Below are 20,693 nucleotides of genomic sequence, written 5' to 3'. Positions count from 1 at the left end.
TCAAGTTATTTATTCAAATTTACCAGGGAATATTGATAGAGTTAGGCTTAGAACTCAGATTTTATGATTCTAGTCCATATTAGTGCTTTATGTATCTATTTTAAGCATGAAGAATGTTAAATTTCAGAAAATACAAAGATAAGCAAGACTTGTTTTTTGCCAAAATAGAATTTAATTCAGTTAATAAACAGGAACTCAGTGGATTATAGATACGAAATTCTTTGCTGGATATTAAGGTTATAGTAATGATTAAACCTTTTTTTTTGCATTCATGCATTTGTTCATTCACTCAGTGTTTATTGAGTGTCTATCATGTGCCACCCTTTGTTTTAGTCTTAAGAGATACAACAGTGAACAAAATAGACAAAGTTCCTACTCCAGTGGAGCTAATATTCCATTGGAAAAAGACAAAAAGCATGCACAGATATATACTGTGTTATGTGATGATTGTTGTGATGAAAAATGAAACAAGCTAAGAAGGATAGCAAGTACCAGAATAGGAGATAGGTGTTGCTATTTTCTAGGAAAATCATGGAAGTCTTCTGACAAAGTGGCTTTTGGATTGAGTTCTAAAGGTACCTTATTAGGCAGAGATAAGAGCCAAGTGTGGAGCTTGCAGGCCTGTTAAGCAAACTGTGGTGGTTAGGGTGTAAGTGTTGAGGTTTGGGGGAAAAGTGAGTTGAGGGTTCTTTTTACATCCTTAGTCAGGATGATGGAGCTGCAGATCCCTAGGAACATGTGGAGCTCTGTGGGCTGTCCCCTGTAATTCTACCTGGTAGAAAGATACAGTGATGACACAAATGGAGTATCCATTTGTTATGCCTGGCTAGAATGTAGTATTCCTTTGTTATGCCTGGCATGAGAGGTCAGGAAAACCCTTACCAAGCATGTGATATTTTTTTCTAGGATTAGAAGAATGAATGTACCAGGAGAGTGACTGGAATAGCCTTAAGAGGCTGGAACTCAGGAGAGGTTAAGATGGAAACCTAATTTGAGGAGTTGTCAATGAATAGAGTTCATTAAAAAAAATTTAATAGCCACATGTAGCTATTGGACACGTGTACCTATTGGACAACACAGATACAGACCGTTTCCATCATTGCAGAAAGTTCTATTTAACAGCACTATAGTAGGCCATTGTAATATTAAGGAAAAGTTACATAATAATTTAATTCTTATTTATTTATGGTAGCAATAGAGAAAATCATATGAGATAACTAATTATGTGTTGTTAAAGAACTGATACTAGAAAGTAAGAGTTGGGGAAAGATAACTTCAGCTTGAACTTTGGTAGCAGAATTGGCCATTTGAGTTGAGCGTTCAAGGTCAGGGAACTTTTGATCTGTCAATAGGGAAGCAAAAACAAAGTTAGGAGAACATTACAGATCACTCTGAGCAATAAATTTTAGTAGATGACAACTTAATTTAGATAAGTGAAATTTTGGAGTTTCAGGGCTATCTCATAGGAAATCAAAACATTTCTATGGAATGAATATTTGGGTCAAATTGCAGAAGATTTAAATATCGGGACTTAGGGCTTATTTTTTAAAGGATGGGTGCTATCAAATGTTTTTAAGTAGAGAAGCAACATGGCCCAAGTGATAATTTAGGGAATTAGCTTAAATTGGTAAGTTAATCATTCCCTTCTTGGTCCTTTTTCAGTCTTTGTCTTTTGTTGTACTACTAAGTAATTCTGCCTTATGTCTGTATACCACTTTAACAAAAATCTATAAAGTACACTCATGTAAACTGTTTTTAGCCTCACAACAATTTTGGAAAGTTTTAAGGTTTAATAATTGCATATTTGCAGAGGAGAAAATAAACTTCAGAACAGTTAAATGACTTGCTAATGATAGGGCTGGCTTGAAGAATGAGTAATATTGGGTGGTTTGGAGATGACTCATCTTAATGTCCAGTGAATTACTATACAGTACACAGAGTCTTCAATATGTCATCATCTTCTTGGCGGTAAAGACCATGTCTTTATTGTATTTTTGAATTCCAATATTTAGCATACAAGATAAATGAGTGAAGTGAGACTGAATGCAAGGACCTCTATTGAAAGGAAGATGCAGAATTTGAGAAATGTGGTTATGTGGATCTGGCCTAGTTGGTATTGAACCAAAGGACTAGATGTGCAATAGATATTGTCTAGGTAAAGTTAATCAGAATTTAATGACCTGATCAGATAGATGTTGAGGGGAAAAGAGAATCTTAGATGTCTCAAGGGTTTAGATCTGAGTTATTGAAAGGAAAATGGTACCACTGAAAGAATTGGGCAAATTGGCATGGAAGCTGGTTTCTGAGGGAAGTTACTAAGTGTGATATTTGACATAAAGATGCTTGTTTAAACAAGCTTAAGCCCTTCCTTTGTTAACAGAATTTTACAATCAGAAGTTAATTTACAATAATGTCTAAACATACAGTTAGCAATGTTTTGGACTAAAGCTTTGGAGATGGACAAAGTCTGAAGAAGAAACTTGGAAGTCATCCGAATAAAAGTCATAAATGAGCCTTGAGTATGAATGGAATCTGCAGGAAAGAGAAGGCAGAGAAAAAACAAGTAGTTGAGGATTGAGCACTGATTAAGGTCACTCACTCACTGAGTGGGAGGAAAAAGTTGAGGTAGGGAACTAGGAGACAGGAAGTCAGAGCAGTAGTATTTTAGATACTAAGAGGAAAGGGGCTTCCATGGCAAAAAGACTGATGGAATTAAATTCATGCAGGGAGGATAACTGTGAAAAAGCCCCAGAACGTGCCAGAGAGGACTTCACAGGTTGGCAAATTGACTGATTTCCTGAAGCCTTGGGATTTTTTTTTTTTTTTAAAGGTTTAGTTTCCAGTGTAAACATACTAGTAAACATACCATTGTACCTTTTCTTTCTGGTGCTTCTTAAAAGATTAATGTACCACTTAATTCATTTGCTAAACTCTGGGTGCTCTCTAGATTCAGATTCAGGTACACGAAATTAAATCACGCCTGAGAAAATTTGTCTTTTTTTTAGATCTTGCAATATTCAGAAGTTGCTGAAGTTCAAGAGACAGTGAGTAATATATGGTGCTCTGTTTGAAATGTGAACATTTTTTGTATTTTGTTTTAGGATTTCAAGTTAGAGTCTTAAAATATATTTTTCACTATACTTAATCATGGATGATTATTCCATTATAAAATAGCTAATGCAGATTGAAAAGATCACTTTAAAAATTGTGTTTTTATTTTTTCCAAAAAGTAGATAGGTTTAATCTTTTTGACTATAAAAATAATGCATACCAATGTGGCATATTTAAATAATTCAGAAAAATATGATACATATAATTCTACCTTCTAGAGATAACCACTGTTATTATTTTGGTGACAGTATTTTCTTTTTCTTTCTTTTTTTTTAATCATCTTTTTTTTTAAACATTTTTTATTGATTTATAATCATTTTACAATGTTGTGTCAAATTCCAGTGTAGAGCACAATTTTTCAGTTATACACGAACATATATATATTCATTGTCACATTTTTTTGTCTGTGAGCTACCGTAAGATCTTGTATATATTTCCCTGTGCTATACAGTAGTATAATCTTGTTTATCTATTCTACAATTTTGAAATCCCAGTCTATCCCTTCCCACCCTCTGCCCCAATGACACTATTTTCTTACCAGCCTGAAGCTTTCCCTGTACAGGTCTGTATGTTCAGTTGCCTACTTGGCATTTCGATTTGGATATCTAACAGGCATTTCAAACTTAAGCTTTCCCAAACTGAGATATAGTCAACCCTCCATTTGCAAGGGTTCCCATCCACTGATTCAACAAACTGCAGATGGAAAATATTTGGGGAAAAAATTCTAGAAAGTTTCAAAAAGCAAAACTTGAATTTGCCTCATGCTGGCAACTATTTATATAACATTTACAGTGTATTTAGACTATTTACGTAGTATTTACATTGTATTAGGCATTATAAGTAATCTAGAGATGATTTTAAAGTATATGGGAGAATATGCATGGGTTACATACAAATACTATGCCATTTTCTATAAGGGATTTGGGCAGCCCCAGATTTTGGTATTGCAGAGGAGGCGGGTTTTGGTACCAATCTTCTGTGGATACCAAGGAATGACTGTACTTAATATTTCTCCCTGTAAACTATTTCGTCTTACTGTCTTTTCTATCTCAGATAATAGCAGTTCTGTTCTTCGAGGTGGTCAGACTCCAACACTTAACATTGTTTGATTCCTTTTTTTCTTTTACCTCATACTTGGGCTATTTGGAAATTTTGTTGGCCCTGCCCTCAAAATATATTCAGAACTCAGCTACTTATCTCTCTCACTGCTACCATCTTGGTCCACATCTCCTTCATCTCTTCCCTAAGCTATTGCAGCAACCTCAAAACTGATTATACCCCTGTCTATCTAGTCTGTTATCAACATAGCAGCCAGAGCAATCCTGTCAAAACGTAATGGGATATGTTACTCCTTTTCTCAGGGCCATCCTGTGGCTCCGCATCTCATTCAGAATAAAACAAAAGTCCTGAGTGGGTCTTATAAACTCCTACACCTGTTTACACCTTTGACTTCATCTCCTGCTGCTCTTCTACTTGCATTGACTCCAGCCTCTCTGGCCTTTTTATTATTCCCCAAAAACTCCAGACTTGCTCCCATTCCAGTCCTCCACTCACTCTACACTTGCTCCTCCCTTTCCCTAGAATACTCTTCCGTTTTATGTCCTTCTGGTAAGTTCCCTCATTCAGTCAACTTTATAGTAAGGCCTTCTTAGGCCATCCTACCTAAAACCTTAACTTGCTCGTCCCTAATATTTTATATGTCTTCATTCTCTGCTAATTTCTTCTTAGTATTAATACTACACAATATAACACAAACTTTTACGTGTTTATTATGTTACCATTTGTTATTGTTTATCTTCCCCAGTAGAATGTAACTTCCACAAGGGCAGGGTTTTTGTCTATTTTGTTCACTGCTATATCCTTCAGTGCCTAAAATGATGCCTGTCTATATATAGTAGGTACTCATGAATATTTGGATGGATGGATGGATGGATGGATGGGTGATAGATCCAATGGTAGGAGTAGACAGCATTTACTTTGATTGTACTTCAGTGCCTCAATTAAAAAAAATACTGGGTTAATCCATTAGAATCAGGTTTATATGACACAGATATGCTTGAGGATATAATATTGAAAGCATAATTTGAAAGAAATATTCAGAAGTTGCTATATATGCTAAGGATTATTTTCTGGGAGTAAATATGCAAGGAGCACAGCTGCACAGATGACAGAGCTGTTAATCAACAGAATGGTGAGAATTATATCATACAAAACTGTACAATGAAACTGAACTAAACCTTTTATCCTAAAGAGAAGACCAGCTCAATACCTTCAAATATGATTGGCCCTGTAAAATTAAAGACTCCCAGCTATGTATATATGGTTAGAACCACTGCTCTCCTTTAGGAAATTACAGGTAAATGTAGGGAAACTAATAATTATTCATATCAGTACAGGAAGATTTTTTAGAAGATCTCTAGGGAGCATTTGTAAAATTTGCTGCAGTTGTGTCTGTCAGTTTCCTAGCTTTCAATTTTGCAATATTATATTAGTTGTATTTATTGGTATATAACAAATCATCCCAAAATTAAATAGTACAAAATAACAAACATTTATCATATTATACTTTCTGTGAGTCAGGAATCTAAGAGCAGCTTTGCCAGATGTCTGGCTCAGAATCTCTCGTGGTTGCAGTCGAGCTACTGGGGGAGAGAGGCTGCTGCAGTCTCATATGAAAGCTTGACCTGGGGGGAGGGAGGCAGAGAAGGCAGGAGATCCACTTCCAAGCTCACTTAGGGCTTGTTGACAGACCTCAGTTTCTTTGCCTCATGGGCCTCTCTAAGGCTATGCCATGACGCAGCAGTTGGCTTTCCCCAGGATGATCTAAGAGAGAGTGAGAGACTGCAAATATGATATAAGTCATAGTCGTGTTAATGACACCCTTTCACCTCTGACATACTCTGTTCATTATAAGTGATTCAGCAAGTCCTGTATATGCTCAAGGAGAGTGGATTATACACCAAGAAGGGGGGATTACTGGGGCCATTTTAGAGATTCCTTATCAGACATACTGTAATCTCTTCCCACTTGCTTGCTAACTGTAGTAATACGGCCATTTCAGTACTAAGGATTTGAGCACAATTATTTCATTGTCACTAAAGCTGTATTTTTTTAGTTTATCCGGGAGACTGAAATCAGTTTATAGAAGAATGAGCTTAAATGGGGCAACTACAGAACAATGAATTGAGCAAATCCCTTTAAAGGCATTAGAACATAATTTTAAGCATTGTGAAATAACCATCACTTTAGGGAAGCAAAAGGGCCAAGATTTTTTTTTTTCTCCTGGGAGACAACAGAAGTCCAAAGCAAACAACTGCTACCTTTTTTTTTTCCCCTCTGGTCACAGCCAATTAAGATCTCCCATTCCCTTTATTAATTTTTGAGGTTAACTTTTGCTTTTATTTGCCAGTGTAAAAACTGTAGTGGCTTGCAAACATTATTGACCTAAAAAATACATTTTACATCACAATTCAACAAACACACACACACATATATAATATATGTATATAACTGAAACCGAAGTTTTGCTAAAAATGTCTACCCTGAGTTTTCTTGTTTTTAGAGTTTTCTGTGTGTGTGTGTGTAGTTTTAGGTTTACAGCAAAGTTGACAGGAAGGTACAGAAATTATCCATATGTTCCCTCTCCACACATATGCATAGTCATTATTTTTGTTTACCAGAGTGGTATTTTTTTTTAAACTAAAGATGAACATACTTTGACACATCATAATCACCAAAGTCCACAGTTCACTTTAGTTTGAACAAAAGTATAATGACATAGATATCCATCATTATAATATCATACAAAGTATTTTCAAGGCTCTAAAAAACTTCTGCACTCCAGGATGGCATATGGAATCTCTTTCTTTTTTCCTTTGAAAAGAGGTTCAAATCCTTCATGTCTATAAGCCCACTCATGGCCCACCCAAGCATGGACGGGACAGGCTCTAGGTGGCAAATTCCCCCTCTAAATACTGCGGCTTTTCTTCCAATATTGAGCCCTGTCCCACTGGTCCTGCCCAGCAGCTATGTGGAGGTAAATAAGACCAAATAGCAATGTGTCGTTAGTGGGAATTTTTTTTGTTGTTACTTCAGTTCTGATATGTTTGCATACTTGGTATTGGAAATGAAGGAAAGCTGAGGACTGTTCCTGCCAAGGAAGACCAAAGCATTTGTCCACACTTGCTGTAATGTCGTATATTAAAATAGTTACTAGACAAAAGTCAGCTGTCTTTTTCCTGTTTATTTTAGTTGATTGCAAGTTATTTATGTAAGAAATGGGTCTTCTGACTTCCTTAAGACCAGTAGCTCCAGATTGTATACTTGATATTTAGTGGGTCCTAAGAAAGTTTTTTATGACTTAATACAATTTATTGTTGTAATCGTAGTCTTTTTTTTTTTTTTTTTTTGCCATTTGAGAAAAAATTTGTTTCACTTTGCTGGTGTCTGTAAAAGCTCTTTGCATAATGCTTGGCATAATATAAGCACCAAGTAAATATTCCTTTCCTTATGTAGATGGAACACACTGAATTTCTATGTAATGTTAAGTGCTTTCACAGCATGCAGTACTAATATTTAATAGTGCATGGGTGTTATATATTTTTAAACAACTTAAATTTTAAGACTAAATAACTTTTGTCTGTCCTTTACATTTCTAAATAATTCTTACCACTCCTAACCCATATCTTGAATTATAATTGAAAATAATTTTTGACTTGAGTAATTTTTAAAACAAAATACTTGAGTGATTTCATTTCTCTTTCCATGTTCATTTTCCAAAATTGAAAAAAAAAATTAGCTAATGCCTAAGCCAAGATCTTTTTAAGTGTGGAAAAGGAAATTCCTTGCGAATTATGATTATTAGAATTGATATGCATGTGCTTTCTACTTATAAACTAATGCTATTTTCCTTGTCCTTTTGTTTCACTGCTGCTTCAATCCTGATGCATTTTGCTTCTTCCTGGTTTGGATTGTATTTGTTTGCTGCTCAATTACCCTGCATTAAAAGCTTCTTGGTGATAGCAAAGATGTCCTTGGGCCATCAAGTAAGTAGCTAAAGTTTGAATGGCATGTTTGGAGACTTGACAGTACTTTGATGTGTAGTTATGAAAGGCACATGGTGTTTCTGTTTTGATTATTAAGTCTTCTTTTCTTTCTAGGCATTGAAATACAAAGTAAAGAATATAAATGGTCATTCAGTACCCATCTATTGTCAGTGTCCATCTGAGATTGATAGTTTATATATTTACATCCTTTATGTCTAAGGATGGGTTATTTAGTTAGCCAGTTATCTAATTCATAATTTAGAAATTCCTAAATTAGGAATTATGAATTAATACTTCTTTATTATATCCTTTCTACAATCATCACAAAGCATAGATCCGATTATTTTGAGGCTGGACATGGTACAGCAAATTCACTGCCACGTGAAAATGAGAAATACTGTTTTATTTTATCAGAATTTTTACATAATAGATCATTTGGTTCTGAAAAAATTTATACTTTGGTGATTTCATAAGTGAAACATGTTTTATCTTGGGGATTTCGAAGATGAACCCATTAAATTTATGTCAAAAAAAGTATTTTTTGACTAGATACTGTGCTAGCTCTGGGGGATACACGATGAATAAAACATTTGCCTTGCCCCTAAGGATCATTATAGATTAATAGGGGAGTTAGATCCATGAATAGATATTCAAAGCTTTGTGACAGGTGCAACTTTTGTATTAAAAGTCATAGAATTACTGAGGTAAAAGAAACTTCAGAGATCATTTAATAAAACATAAATTTTGCAGATGAAGAGCCTGAAGCTTAAGAACTTAAATATCCAAGGAGTTAGAATTGGTTAGTAGCTCAGCGTGTCATCTTCTGGTTTTAAAAAATCAGAAAGAAACTCTCAATTTACTGAATTCAAGTCAAACCAAATAATTAAAATATTATTGCATCATAAATCAAAGATTTTGACTGTCTGTATTCAAGACCAATGTAGAAATTATATTGAATTAGGAAATTTTAGTATTTATTCCTGAATAATTGTCTGATTGTTGCAAATCAGTTCACTCCTTTAGGGCTCATTTTTTGTGCTGGCTAAAGCAGGGCGCTGAGCGAGATAATGGCAAAGTGTCTTCTAGTTGTTAAAATACTCTGGTCTAGATCAGTTGCTATTTGTCTCTAATAATGGTTATAGTATGTTTGTAATTTTGTTTTCTAAAAAGAGGGGTAATTTAAAGTAATATGTTAAAATGCCTTTTTTAGTCTTAATTGTAACAATTCGTAGTATTTTAAATATATTGTTTATTATACATCCAGCATGATTAGAATAGTAGAAATTGTAAAGGTAGAAAAAGCACATAAATCCCAGCACATTTTTATGTTTTCTTGTTCAGCCTTACTTGTGACATCTGCTAGATATTTTCAGTGGATTTTTAGTTACTTATAATGAACTTATATATTTAGACGTTAGCTCAGGTGTACTGATTGGGACTGCTGAACTTTACAAATAGAATTGCATTTTTATTATCAATTGAAGTGGTTCTACTTTAGGAACTGGGTTTTATAAATGAAGATCTTTAATTTCTACTTGGAACAGAAGAAATTTATTGTGGTTAAATATTTTAAGCATATATAAATTAAGATATACAGCATATATTAAAGATGAATTTATATTGTACTCTGCCAACTATTAAAAGGCTGGGGTTGTATAATTATTTACTGGAGATCATTTATCTTTTAGAGTGAAAAGTAATTTCATATAGTACTTTAAATTATTTAAGTATTGGAGAAAAGGTATACCATCTGTAAGGGGATATCTAGGATTTACACAGAGATTATTTACGACTTTAAAATAATCACTTAACTCCATTTTAACTTTTACTTAAATTAAGGGCAAACACCAGACTTTGAAGCTTGTAAAACTCTCCACATTTTGTATTGATGAGTTGAATTCAGAAAGTAAAGAATGGTAGTTATAGAATCATAATCTCCTTAGAAGTTAAAGCTGTTATGTTAATTATATTACTGTTAATTATTCCAGTGTGATTAGTTTTTACCAAACTTAAAAACAAGATGAGTAGCAAAGTAGGTTACTTTGCTTTGCTGTGCTGTGCTTTCTCTTTGCTTTCCTTTGACTACAAGGTAGAACCAGGAGAGGGCACTGTAGTGCTATCTTAAGAAGGCGAGATGGTTGATTTTAGTATCAGAAACAGTTTTGGAATCTTGCAGTGATTCATTCCTCAAATATCTCTCGAGGCATTTAGCAAGTATTTATTGTCAGTTTTAGCCAAATAAAAACAAAGTCACTGCCCTTCTGGAGTTTACATGTATATAGTCTACTGTTGTGAAAATTATTTAGGACATCAAAATGATTTTTATATTATGCAAATTCTCTATTGTCTGTATAGTTAATGTTTGTGAATAGAGTAAGAGAAAAAAATAGAAAAATAGGCTTTCTGTTTTTTTCTAAGGAAATATACTATATATATATTTTGCTATTTCTACAGCCTCACTTCACGGTTATCAAAATCATAAACAGTAATACATCAATCAATAAGGCGTTAGAAAGTGGTGAATAGAACTAAATTTATACTTCTCAGACTATTTCCTTTTTTATGTAGTGAAGGTATTTAAGACATAGGTACCTGTGTCTTGCTGATGGAGTACTAAAGCATACTTTAATGTACTAATGTCTTAATGGACTAATGTACTTAAATGTACTAATACTTATGTGGCATATGTAAATTATAAAGCATAATCATATTGGGAGTACATATTGAACCTACCACTCAACATAGGAACTTGAATCTTACAGATGCCTCGTGTCTATCTACGTGCTGCTTGTCTCTCTGTCCCTGTGCCTGCCCCAGAGGGATGATGACTGATTTGTATTTTTTTGTTTATTATGCTTTGCTTTTCTCTTGGGGGCAGGGGGTAGTTATTAGGTTTATTTATTTATTTTAATGGAGGTACTAGGAATTGAACCCAGGACCTCATGCGTACTAAACATGCACTCTACCACTGAGGTATACCCTGCCCCTTGTGTTCTTTGCTTTTTTTAAAATAGATTTTTTTTCATTATTTTTAGGTTACATACATATAAGTAAGGTTTGCTAGGTTTTTAATTTTATAAGAATGGTATCATGCTATGTATCATCTTCTAGGGCTTGTTTTTTGTAGTTAACATTTTGTTTCCAAGATTCAGCCATGTTATTGGGTATAGATAGAAACCCTCCCTTTTTAGTGCTACATACTATTCCATTACATGCAACACCACAATATATTAATCTTCTTTTGTTTTCAACTGATGAATATTTAAGTTGTTTTGATTTTTGCTATTATGAGCAGCATTCCTATGAACATTCTTGTTCTTATCTCTTGGTACACATATATAGTGTATTTCTAGGTATGAAGCTAAGAGTGGAATTTTTGGACCCGTAGGGTATGCTGATATTCAATTTTATAAGATCTGAATTGTTTTTCAAAGTGCTTGTATCAGTTTGTTCTCTACCAGCAATGCTTGAGGTGTCTCACAGATCCCATCCTTATCAGAATTTGGTATTATCAGACATACTAATTTTTTTTCAGTTTTACTGAATATGAAATATTTATTTAATTGTGATCTTGATTTATGTTTTCCTGATTACTAAAGAGGATGAACATCTTTTTGTGCATTTTTTTGCCATTTGCATTTCTTCTTCCATGAACTGTTCATGTTTTCCCTCCATTTTTTTAAATTAAAATTCTTTAATTGAGGTATAATTGACATACAACATTGTATTAGTTTGAGGTGTGTAACATATTGACTCCATATTTGTATATATTGTGAAAAGATAACTATAGTAATTATACTTAACACCCGTTACTATACATTGTTATAGAATTTTCCTTCCTTGTGATGAGAGCTTTTAAGATTTCCTCTTAGCAAATTTAAAATATGGAATACAGTATTATTAACTGTAGTTGTCATGCTGTACATTATATCCACATGACTTACTCACTTTGTAAGTGCAACTATGTACCTTTTGACTCCTTTCACCCATTTTACCCACCTACAACCCCCCCAGCAAATGACCAATCTGTTCTCTGTGTCTTTGAATGCAGTTTTTTTGTTGTTGTTGGTTATTTGTTTAGATTCACATATAAAGGAGATCGTATGGTATTTGTCTGTCTCTGTTTGACTTACTTCACTTAGCATAATGTCCTCAAGGTTTATCCATGTTCTCACAAGTGGAGAGATTTCATACTTTTTTATGGCTAAGTAGTGTTCCATTGTGTATATACACCACGTTTTCTTTTTCCATTCTTCTACTGATGGACACTGAGGTTGTTACTGTATCTTGGCTGTTGTAAATAATGCTGCAGTGAACATGAGTGCATATATCCTTTCAAATTAGAGTTTTTATTTTCTTTGGATAAATACTCAGAAGTGGACTTGCTGGATCATATGGTAGTTCTCAGTTTATTTTTTGAGGAACCTCCATACTGTTTTCTATATTGGCTGCACCTACTTACATTTCCACCAACCAGTGCATGAGGGTTCCCTTTTCTCCACATCCTCATCAACACTTGTTATTTCTTGTCTTTTTGATAGTAGCCATTCTAACAGTTATGAAGTGATAGCTCATTGTGGTTTTGATTTGCATTTTCCTGATAATTAGCGATATTGAACATCTTTTCATGCACCTTTTGGCTGTTGAGCTATATGAGGTCTTTGTATGTTTTGGATATTAACTCCTTATTAAATATATGATTTGCGACTATTTTGTCCCATTCAGTAAGTTGCCTTTTCATTGTATTAATGGTTTTCTTTTCTGTGCAGAAGCTTATTAGTTTGATGTAGTTTCACTTACTTATTTTTCCTTTTGTTGCCTTTACTTTTCGTGTCAAATCAAAAAATCATTGTCAAGCCTGATGTCAAGGACCTTACTTCCAGTTTTCTTTTAGAACTTTTATAGTTTTAGGTCTTACATTTGAATCTTTAGTCCATTTTCAGTTAAATTTTTTTGTACGAGTAAGATAGTGGTCCAGTTTCCCCAACACCGTTTATTAAGGAGACTGTCCTTTTCCCTATTGTATATCCTTGGCTTCTTTATCATAAATTAATTGACCATATATGTATAAGTTAATCTCTGGGCTCTCTATTCTGTATCATTGATCATGTGTCTGTTTTTATGCCAGTACCATAGTGTTTTGATAACTATAGCTTTGTAATAATAACTTTAGACTAAGGAGTTTAATGCCTCCAGTTCTGTTCTTCTTTCTCAAGATTACTTTGGTTATTTGGGGTCTTTTGTGGTTCCATACAAATTTCAAGATTGTTTTTTCTGTTTTTATAAAAAAAAAATACCAGTGGAATTTTTAGAGGGATTGCATTGTTTGTAGTTTGCTTTGGGTAGTTTGGACATTTAAATGCTATTAATTCATCCAATCCATGAGCATGTTATATCTTTTCATTTGTGTGTATTTTCTTTAACTTTTGTTAGTGTCTTAAAGTTTCCAATATACAGGTCTTTCACCTCCTTGGTTAAATTTATTCTTAGGTATTTTATTCTTTTTGATACATCCCTGATACATTTTTCTTTTTGTTTGTCTTTTTAAAATTGATTTATAGGAGTTTTTAACATGTTCTGGACAACAGCTCTAATTGTGTTACATTTTCTTCTGAAAGTTTTTAAGTTTTGGTTTTTACATTTATATATTTAATTTCATAAAAACTGTTCTTTGTGTGTGGTATAAGGGTAGGGACCTAGTTTTCCAACATAGATGACCAATTTTCCTAGTATTTTTAAATGAATAGTCTTCTCTTTTCCTACTTCTAACATGTATCTATGCTCTCCATAATCATGGGTTTGTTTCTGAGAGCTCTCTGTAAAGTTCTTTGGGTCAGTTTGTCTCTCTCTGTATCAGTAACCCATATTTTAAATTTCAGTACTAATTTTTAGATATTAAAAGGATACTGGATTTAGTAACTGAATGAGCCACCACATATTTTATTATAATGAAGTTTCATAAAAATATAAAATTTGTTGATCTGATTCATTCAACAAAATTCTGCTGAACACCTTCAGCATGCCAGGATCACGCCAGGACTTAAGGATTTATAGGAATAAAAGGCAGGCAAAACTCTCTTCTCTTATGGAATTTATGGTCTCATGTAGAGGGCAGACAATAGACAAATAAATGATATAATTTCAGATAGTGCTAAGAGCTACAGTGAAAATCATGTAGGGTAAAGTGATAGAATATAACTGTGGCAGAATGGGCACTGACCAAACCAAACAAAACCAAACCAGAATTAATAAATTGTGCTGTATTAAAATTAAGAACTTTTTTATCAAAAGACACAATGGATGGCTTTTCTAAAGAGATGACATTTAAACACAGATAACAAATGATGAGAGTGGTCAATAATATGAAGACCTGGGTAGGAGAACTCCAGGTAAAGGGGAAAAAAGATACAAAGGCTGAAAGATTGGGGCAAGATGCCATGTTTGAGGAATATCAAGAAGGCTATATAGCTGGAGCCAAGTGAATAAAGTGGAACGTGATAGAGAATGAGGTTGGAAAGATAAGCAAGGGCCAGACTGTTGAATCTTTAGGCCATGGTACTTATTGCAGGCATAATGGAAAGCCATTGTGGGTATTTCTGCATGCTGCAGATCTGACCTATGGTTTACAAAGATTGCTCAGGTTTCTGTATAGAGAATGAACTCTACACAAACAAGGAGAAAGATGGTAAGTCTAGAGACTAAGTAGAAGTCTGCTGCTGTGACCCAGTGGAAAGGTAATGGTGGCTTGGAACAAGCTGGTAGTTGTGAAAGTGGAGAGAAGTAGGAGGAGTCCAGAAAAATTTTAAAGATCTCACAGAAGATTTGGTATGAAATGTGAAAGAAAGAGAAAAATCAAAGAATACATCTACGGTTTTTGGCCTGAGAAAGAGGGGGAGGGGAATAGTGATTCCATTAACTGAGATGGGAGAGAGGCAGGTTTGGAAGATAAGCAGAATCAAGAATTGTTTTGAATAAATTGAGATGCCTGTAAAATAATAGAGATGATTATAAGGCAGGTAATTGTATATGTGAGTTCCTGAGTTCAGGAGGAGGTTAAAATTTAGTAGTCATCAGTGTATGGATTCTTTTTTATGGACTTGATGGGAAAATAAAATTTTTATATTTTGGATGATAAGTGAAAGTATTTTTTAATTTTTACATTGAAATTTAAGGAACTAAAATATGATTTTGAAAACTAACACAATTGAAAATATTACAGCAATATGATTTAAAATGTATGGTAATTAAAAATGTGAATATGAAGTTCTGGTTAAGTTAAAAATTAAATAAATGGAAGACAGAATTATTCTCTTGAAATAAAAACTAAAGTTTTGTAGGCTGCAAGACAGGTATATAAAATGAAAGGATATAGAGATCCCAGGGCACTGTAGACTTGCTCACGATTGCCCTACTCCTTCACTGAGTGTTTTCTCTTTTCTGTCCCCTGTGGAACTGGGCATTGCTCTCCTCTATTAGTAGCTTGGCCAAATGGCTGAACAGCAGCCTTAAACACTATTTAGGTTGATTGTTGGGGCAGCAATCTTTTAAGAGACCAGACTTTGGAACCAAATGGTCCTGTGTTAGAATGTTACCTGCTTACTCTTAGGCACAGCAGTCTCTGAACCTCAAGTTTCCCCAAGAAACTTGAATCAAGAATCATACCTACCTTCCATGAAAATTAGAAATTAGAGTAGAAATTCTAGGGAATATAAAACACTGTTTTATGCTGCTACTAATTTGTATTTTTTCTGATTACAAATGAGATTGAGTATCTTTTCACATATTTATTGACCATTTGTATTTCTCCTGTGAAATGACATTGTCTTTGCTTATTGCTCTATTGGTGAATATATAGAGTTAATAACACAATGAAAGGTCAACAGTAAACCTGGGTGTACCTTTCATTATCAGAAATGTACTTTCATTTTTATGAGGTCTATAATTTGTATAATTTAACACATACCTATAAATTCATTCTGAATTGAAAGCAACCTAAAAATAAAACAGTTACATTAATTTATTAAGGTATTGAGTTGGTAAAATGAATATAACCATTGAGGCCATTTCAGTCATAGTTCTAGTCCATGTTATTAACTATGCCATTATATAAATCCATGACTAATTCTTTTTCCCTTCTTTCCTTGAGCTGTGGTAGCAAACAGTGACGATACTCAACACCTGACACCAGGAAAGATGAGTCAGCGCCAAGGGAAAGAATCCTTTCCGACGCCAACCAAAGATCTGTATCAGCCATCTTTTAGTCCATCAAGTCCTCTTAGCCAGGGTAAGGAGTTGTGCTTTTAATGTTTTTTTGTTGCTTTTGGTGGTTTTGTTTTGTTTTGTTTTCCCAAGGAGAACAATGATAGTTGGGAGTCTAACATAACTTTTTTCTTTTTAACTATTTGGTTTTATAGGGGTTTTATTTGTTTTGGTCATCCATAATACTCTTGAAATGAGTACATTTTCTTTTAGAGTCCTTTAATCCCCCTTATATTCTCCAGCATACTTGGTTAGTTATAACATTCTTCTAATTCAGTGATTCTCGAACTTTCTCATCCCAGGACTCCTTTATACTGTCAAAAATTACTGAAGACCCCAAAGAACTTTTGTTTATTCTGGGTTAGTTAACCTTTTGATACTTACTGTATTGTAAGTTAAAGCTGAGATATTTTTAAAATATTTATTCTTTTTTTTATTGAAGTTTAGTTGACATATTATTATGTTACAGGTGTATAATGTAGTGATTCACGATTTTTAAAGGTTATACTCCATTTATAATTATTACAAAATATTGGCTATATTCTCTGTTTTGTGTAGTATATCCTTGTGGCTTATTTTATACATAATTGTAAAAAATGTTTACTCTTAATTCATTAAAAATTACAATAATAAACCTATCACATATTTTTATGAAAAATAAATATGCCCCCCCAACAAAAAAGAAGTTGAGTGAGAATGAGCAGAGTGGTATTCTTTTCCCTCAGGGTTCCTCAACCCTGGACCTATTGACATTTGGGGACTGGATAATTCTTTGTTGTAGGGGGCTACCCTGTGCATTGTAGAATGTTCAGCAGCGTCCTTGGCTTCTACGCACAAGATGCCAAAAGCATTTTTCCTGATTGTGACAACTAGAAATATCTCTAGACCTTGACAAATGTCCCTTGCGGGATAAAATTGTCTTTGGCTAAAGACTACTATTTTACAGTTTCTGCAAATCTCTTCAATTTATGTCTAGCTTTATTGCTTCATCAACGACATTTGTAAGTGAAACTGGCTTTCTTGAATGTCAGTGAAGAAATCAATGACTACTGCTACAGTGTGGTGCCCCACCTTGATGTGTGCCAATGTGCCAGCAGTTTTGCCCAACGTTGCTCTTAAGCACACTCTTAGTGAAAATGTCAGCACAATGAAAAAGTATTATGAAACTAATTTTGACCTTGCAGACCCTCTAGAAGAGTCTTGGGGATTCCCAGGGATTGTGGATCTCTCTGACTAATTCATAATTGATAAGTTTTGCATATTGGATTCTGCTCCTTAGCTAAAGTTTAATCAAATGCCTTGAAATCTCCTGTGGTACTACTGATAGCTGTTGTGGAAAAACTTCTGCTTTTAAAACTGAGAACTTAAACGTGGTGTTTGAAAGCTAATATGTACTTAGGTTATCAAGTATTTTTAAAAATTTAGAGTCTTAACTACACTACCGTATTATACTATCTGTACAATTAGGTTTTGTTACTACTTTATGAATTATCCTTTGAAAGTAGGCTTTAGTTACTTATTTTTTAAATGAATATTAACTGGTAAATAGTAAGTTACATGATCATTTTCTATTTCAGTGGAAAATGTTTTCCTGGTCAAGTGTTGGGTGGAAACATTTTAATATAGCGTTGTTGGAACTGGAGAAATTTTATGTAAAACAAGATAAAAACAGTTATTAGTATGTTAAAATTTATTGCTTACTTGTTGAACATAATTTTGGAAAGATAGCATTTTTGTTGCCAAATGCTTTTTTGAAGCTTGAAAATGGATATATGTTACACACTGGTCTAAGTAAGCTTAAGATAAAATTCTGAAAGAATGCAGCATGCATATTTTTTTCATTCTGTGCACCAGAATTTTGACTGTAATAAATATGGTTCATCTGATTCATTCATCTGTGTACTAGAATATTTAGAGGAATTCTTTAACTTAGAATTTAATGAAATAAAAAAGAGTTAGTTACTAATAATTAAAACTACTCTCATTTATATGTGTCATGAACATTTTCAGGCAAACAGGGAATTTGAGAGAATAGTACAATGAACACTAATATACGTAACAGGTAAATTTAGGAAATTCTTTATCTTTTGTTGTATTTATTTTATTTACTTGTGAGTGGGGCTGGAATATTTGGAGCAAATCATAGACCTCATGATGTTGTACCCCCAAATGCTTAATCCATCTCTAAAAATTAAGAACTTTTCTTATATAACCGTAAAACCTTTATTAGATCTAATAAAACTAATGATAATTATTTAATCTAAGCTAACAACTAGTTCATATTCAGATTTCCCCAGTTCTCCCCAAGTGTTTTGCTTGTTAAACCAGGGTTTGTATATCGCATTTGGTTGTTGTCATTTTATGTCCTTTAATCCCAAAGAGCGTCCTGTTTATCCTTATTTTCTCTTGTTCCTTTGACTCTTTTGAGAAACTGGGTCAATGTCTGTATGGAGTGTTTGACGTTTTGAATTTGGTTGCTTGCCTCCTTGCAGTATCTCCTTGTTTAGTCTGTTTCCCTGTCTTCTATATTTTCTGTGAACCGGAAGTTAAATGCAAAGGCTTGATTACATTCAGGCTGAACATCTTTGGCAAGATTATGTTGTAGGGAATATGTACCACTTTATGCTGCCTCGCATGAGAATTCACTTAATATCTGATCATCTCTTAGTGATGTGAGACTGATCAACAGATTCAGGTAGTGACAGCCTGACCCTCTTCATTGAAAGTTTCATCTTTTCTCCCCTTATTACTGAGAGTAAAATAGAGTTGGCACCTAATTAATATTCTGTTCCCCATCAGCTTTTCACCTAAAGGGGTAACCACCCTTTGATAAACATTGAATCAACTACAACATTAGGTGTTGAAAAATAGTGATTTTCTAATTTTGTCATTCTTTTTACTTTTGTTACTGAAATTTTTCTGTAAGGAAGAGATCTTAATTGTCTTAGAGCTACTTATTAAATGCTGAAATGTAGTTCCCAAAGGAAAATGAAGATAAATGATTATTGCCTCCTAAATACCAGTTTTTATATTAAAGAGATGACATAAAGTCTACTTCCAGTGGTGACAAATTTTTTTGGCTTAAAATTTTTTAATGTCATAAATAACTCTTGCATTTTAATATATTCATTAAGTTTTAATCATTGGTAAAATGAAGATAATGTTAGTATCTATCTAGCTCAAAGGATTTTTTATAAGGCTTAAAATGTGGTAATACATATAAAAAGCTTAGAATTTAGCCTGATGAATGATAACCACTCATGATGGCTGATTGATAATAACCACCACAACAGTGATCATTACTATTATTATTTTAAGTAAATGATTCTGAGTCAAAGGCTAATCTTTTGACCTTTGCTATACTTTTTATAGTGTCTTATAGAGGCTTATTTGGAAATTGTTTTGGTATGAATGGCCATATTCAACCTCTAATTTTTGCATCTAAAGCAGCCGTAGTGTTAGTTATATCTTGGTTTACACCTGAACATTCCTGGGTAAGTTATGGATAAATTAATATTTGTAGAGTGAATTACATATTGAATGTACTTATTTGTTAAGGTCAACCTATTGGATTTCTGTAACACATAATATCTCCCTCTGGTTTACCTACTGAAATTCCATATCATAGTTTTCAGGTGTCAGAGTTGTGTCTGAAATAAGATATATCCATTAATTCCAGGTTATGATGAAGATAAACTGTTGGAGATTAATGGATATCTAGAAAGCCTCTTTGATAGGTCTGCCATAACTCAGGTACTCTGGATTAGTATTTCAGCTTCTAAATGGAAAGAATTTGAGTTCCAAAAGCTTACTGATAGTAATAATGACTAACATTTAAAATTCCCCATGTCTCTTAAGTGCTTTTTATGTGCATTAGCTCCTGGAATTCTTGTTAGAACCTTAAGGTATATAAATTATTCTCCCTGTTTCACAAATGAGGAAACTGAGCTGTTGGTAAGGGTAATTTCCTTGCCCCAGTTTACACAGTAAGTGATAGAGCTAGAATGTGAACCTGGAGATGACTCCAGAATTTTATTTATTTTTTTAAGTTTCAGTCAATATAGTCATTAGATTTTTTGAGGCTCAAATTTTCCAAACTTTAACTCTGGCTCCTCTGTCTTTTGATATAAACCCGTTATGTGTACCATGCTTTATGTGGACTTTTTTTTTTATTTCTTTTGAGTAATATCTAGGAGGGCAGGTGTAGAATCATATGATAGTGTATGTTTTACCTTATAAGAAATGACCAGTTTCCCAAAGTAGTTCTACCATTTTACA

At 33.6% G+C, this 20,693-nt stretch overlaps 2 protein-coding genes across 10 annotated transcripts in view; one reads left to right on the top strand and one right to left on the bottom strand.

Annotated features, from left to right (window-relative positions):
* The window catches only part of ZDHHC17 (zinc finger DHHC-type palmitoyltransferase 17), a 328,798-nt gene that overhangs the window by 239,950 nt on the left and 68,155 nt on the right, over positions 1-20,693 (bottom strand). The gene's annotated exons all lie outside the window — the stretch shown is intronic.
* OSBPL8 (oxysterol binding protein like 8) overlaps positions 1-20,693 on the top strand; it is a 133,766-nt gene that overhangs the window by 46,695 nt on the left and 66,378 nt on the right. For 3 of the 8 annotated variants that reach the window (XM_010988200.3, XM_031463101.2, XM_064491547.1), the window contains 3 exons: positions 3,006-3,044; positions 8,120-8,156; positions 16,303-16,440. In XM_010988200.3, coding sequence (XP_010986502.1) covers positions 3,006-3,044; positions 8,120-8,156; positions 16,303-16,440 — 214 coding nt within the window. Of the gene's footprint in view, positions 1-3,005; positions 3,045-8,119; positions 8,157-16,302; positions 16,441-20,693 lie in introns of those variants that run through there. The other 5 variants (XM_010988201.3, XM_064491548.1, XM_064491549.1 and 2 more) reach the window with 4 other exon arrangements.

This window comes from Camelus dromedarius, chromosome 11, assembly GCF_036321535.1.
Source record: "Camelus dromedarius isolate mCamDro1 chromosome 11, mCamDro1.pat, whole genome shotgun sequence".
Classification (NCBI taxonomy): domain Eukaryota; kingdom Metazoa; phylum Chordata; class Mammalia; order Artiodactyla; family Camelidae; genus Camelus; species Camelus dromedarius.
Note: the sequence above shows the minus strand (reverse complement) of the source record. Positions and strands in the feature narration are given on the sequence as shown.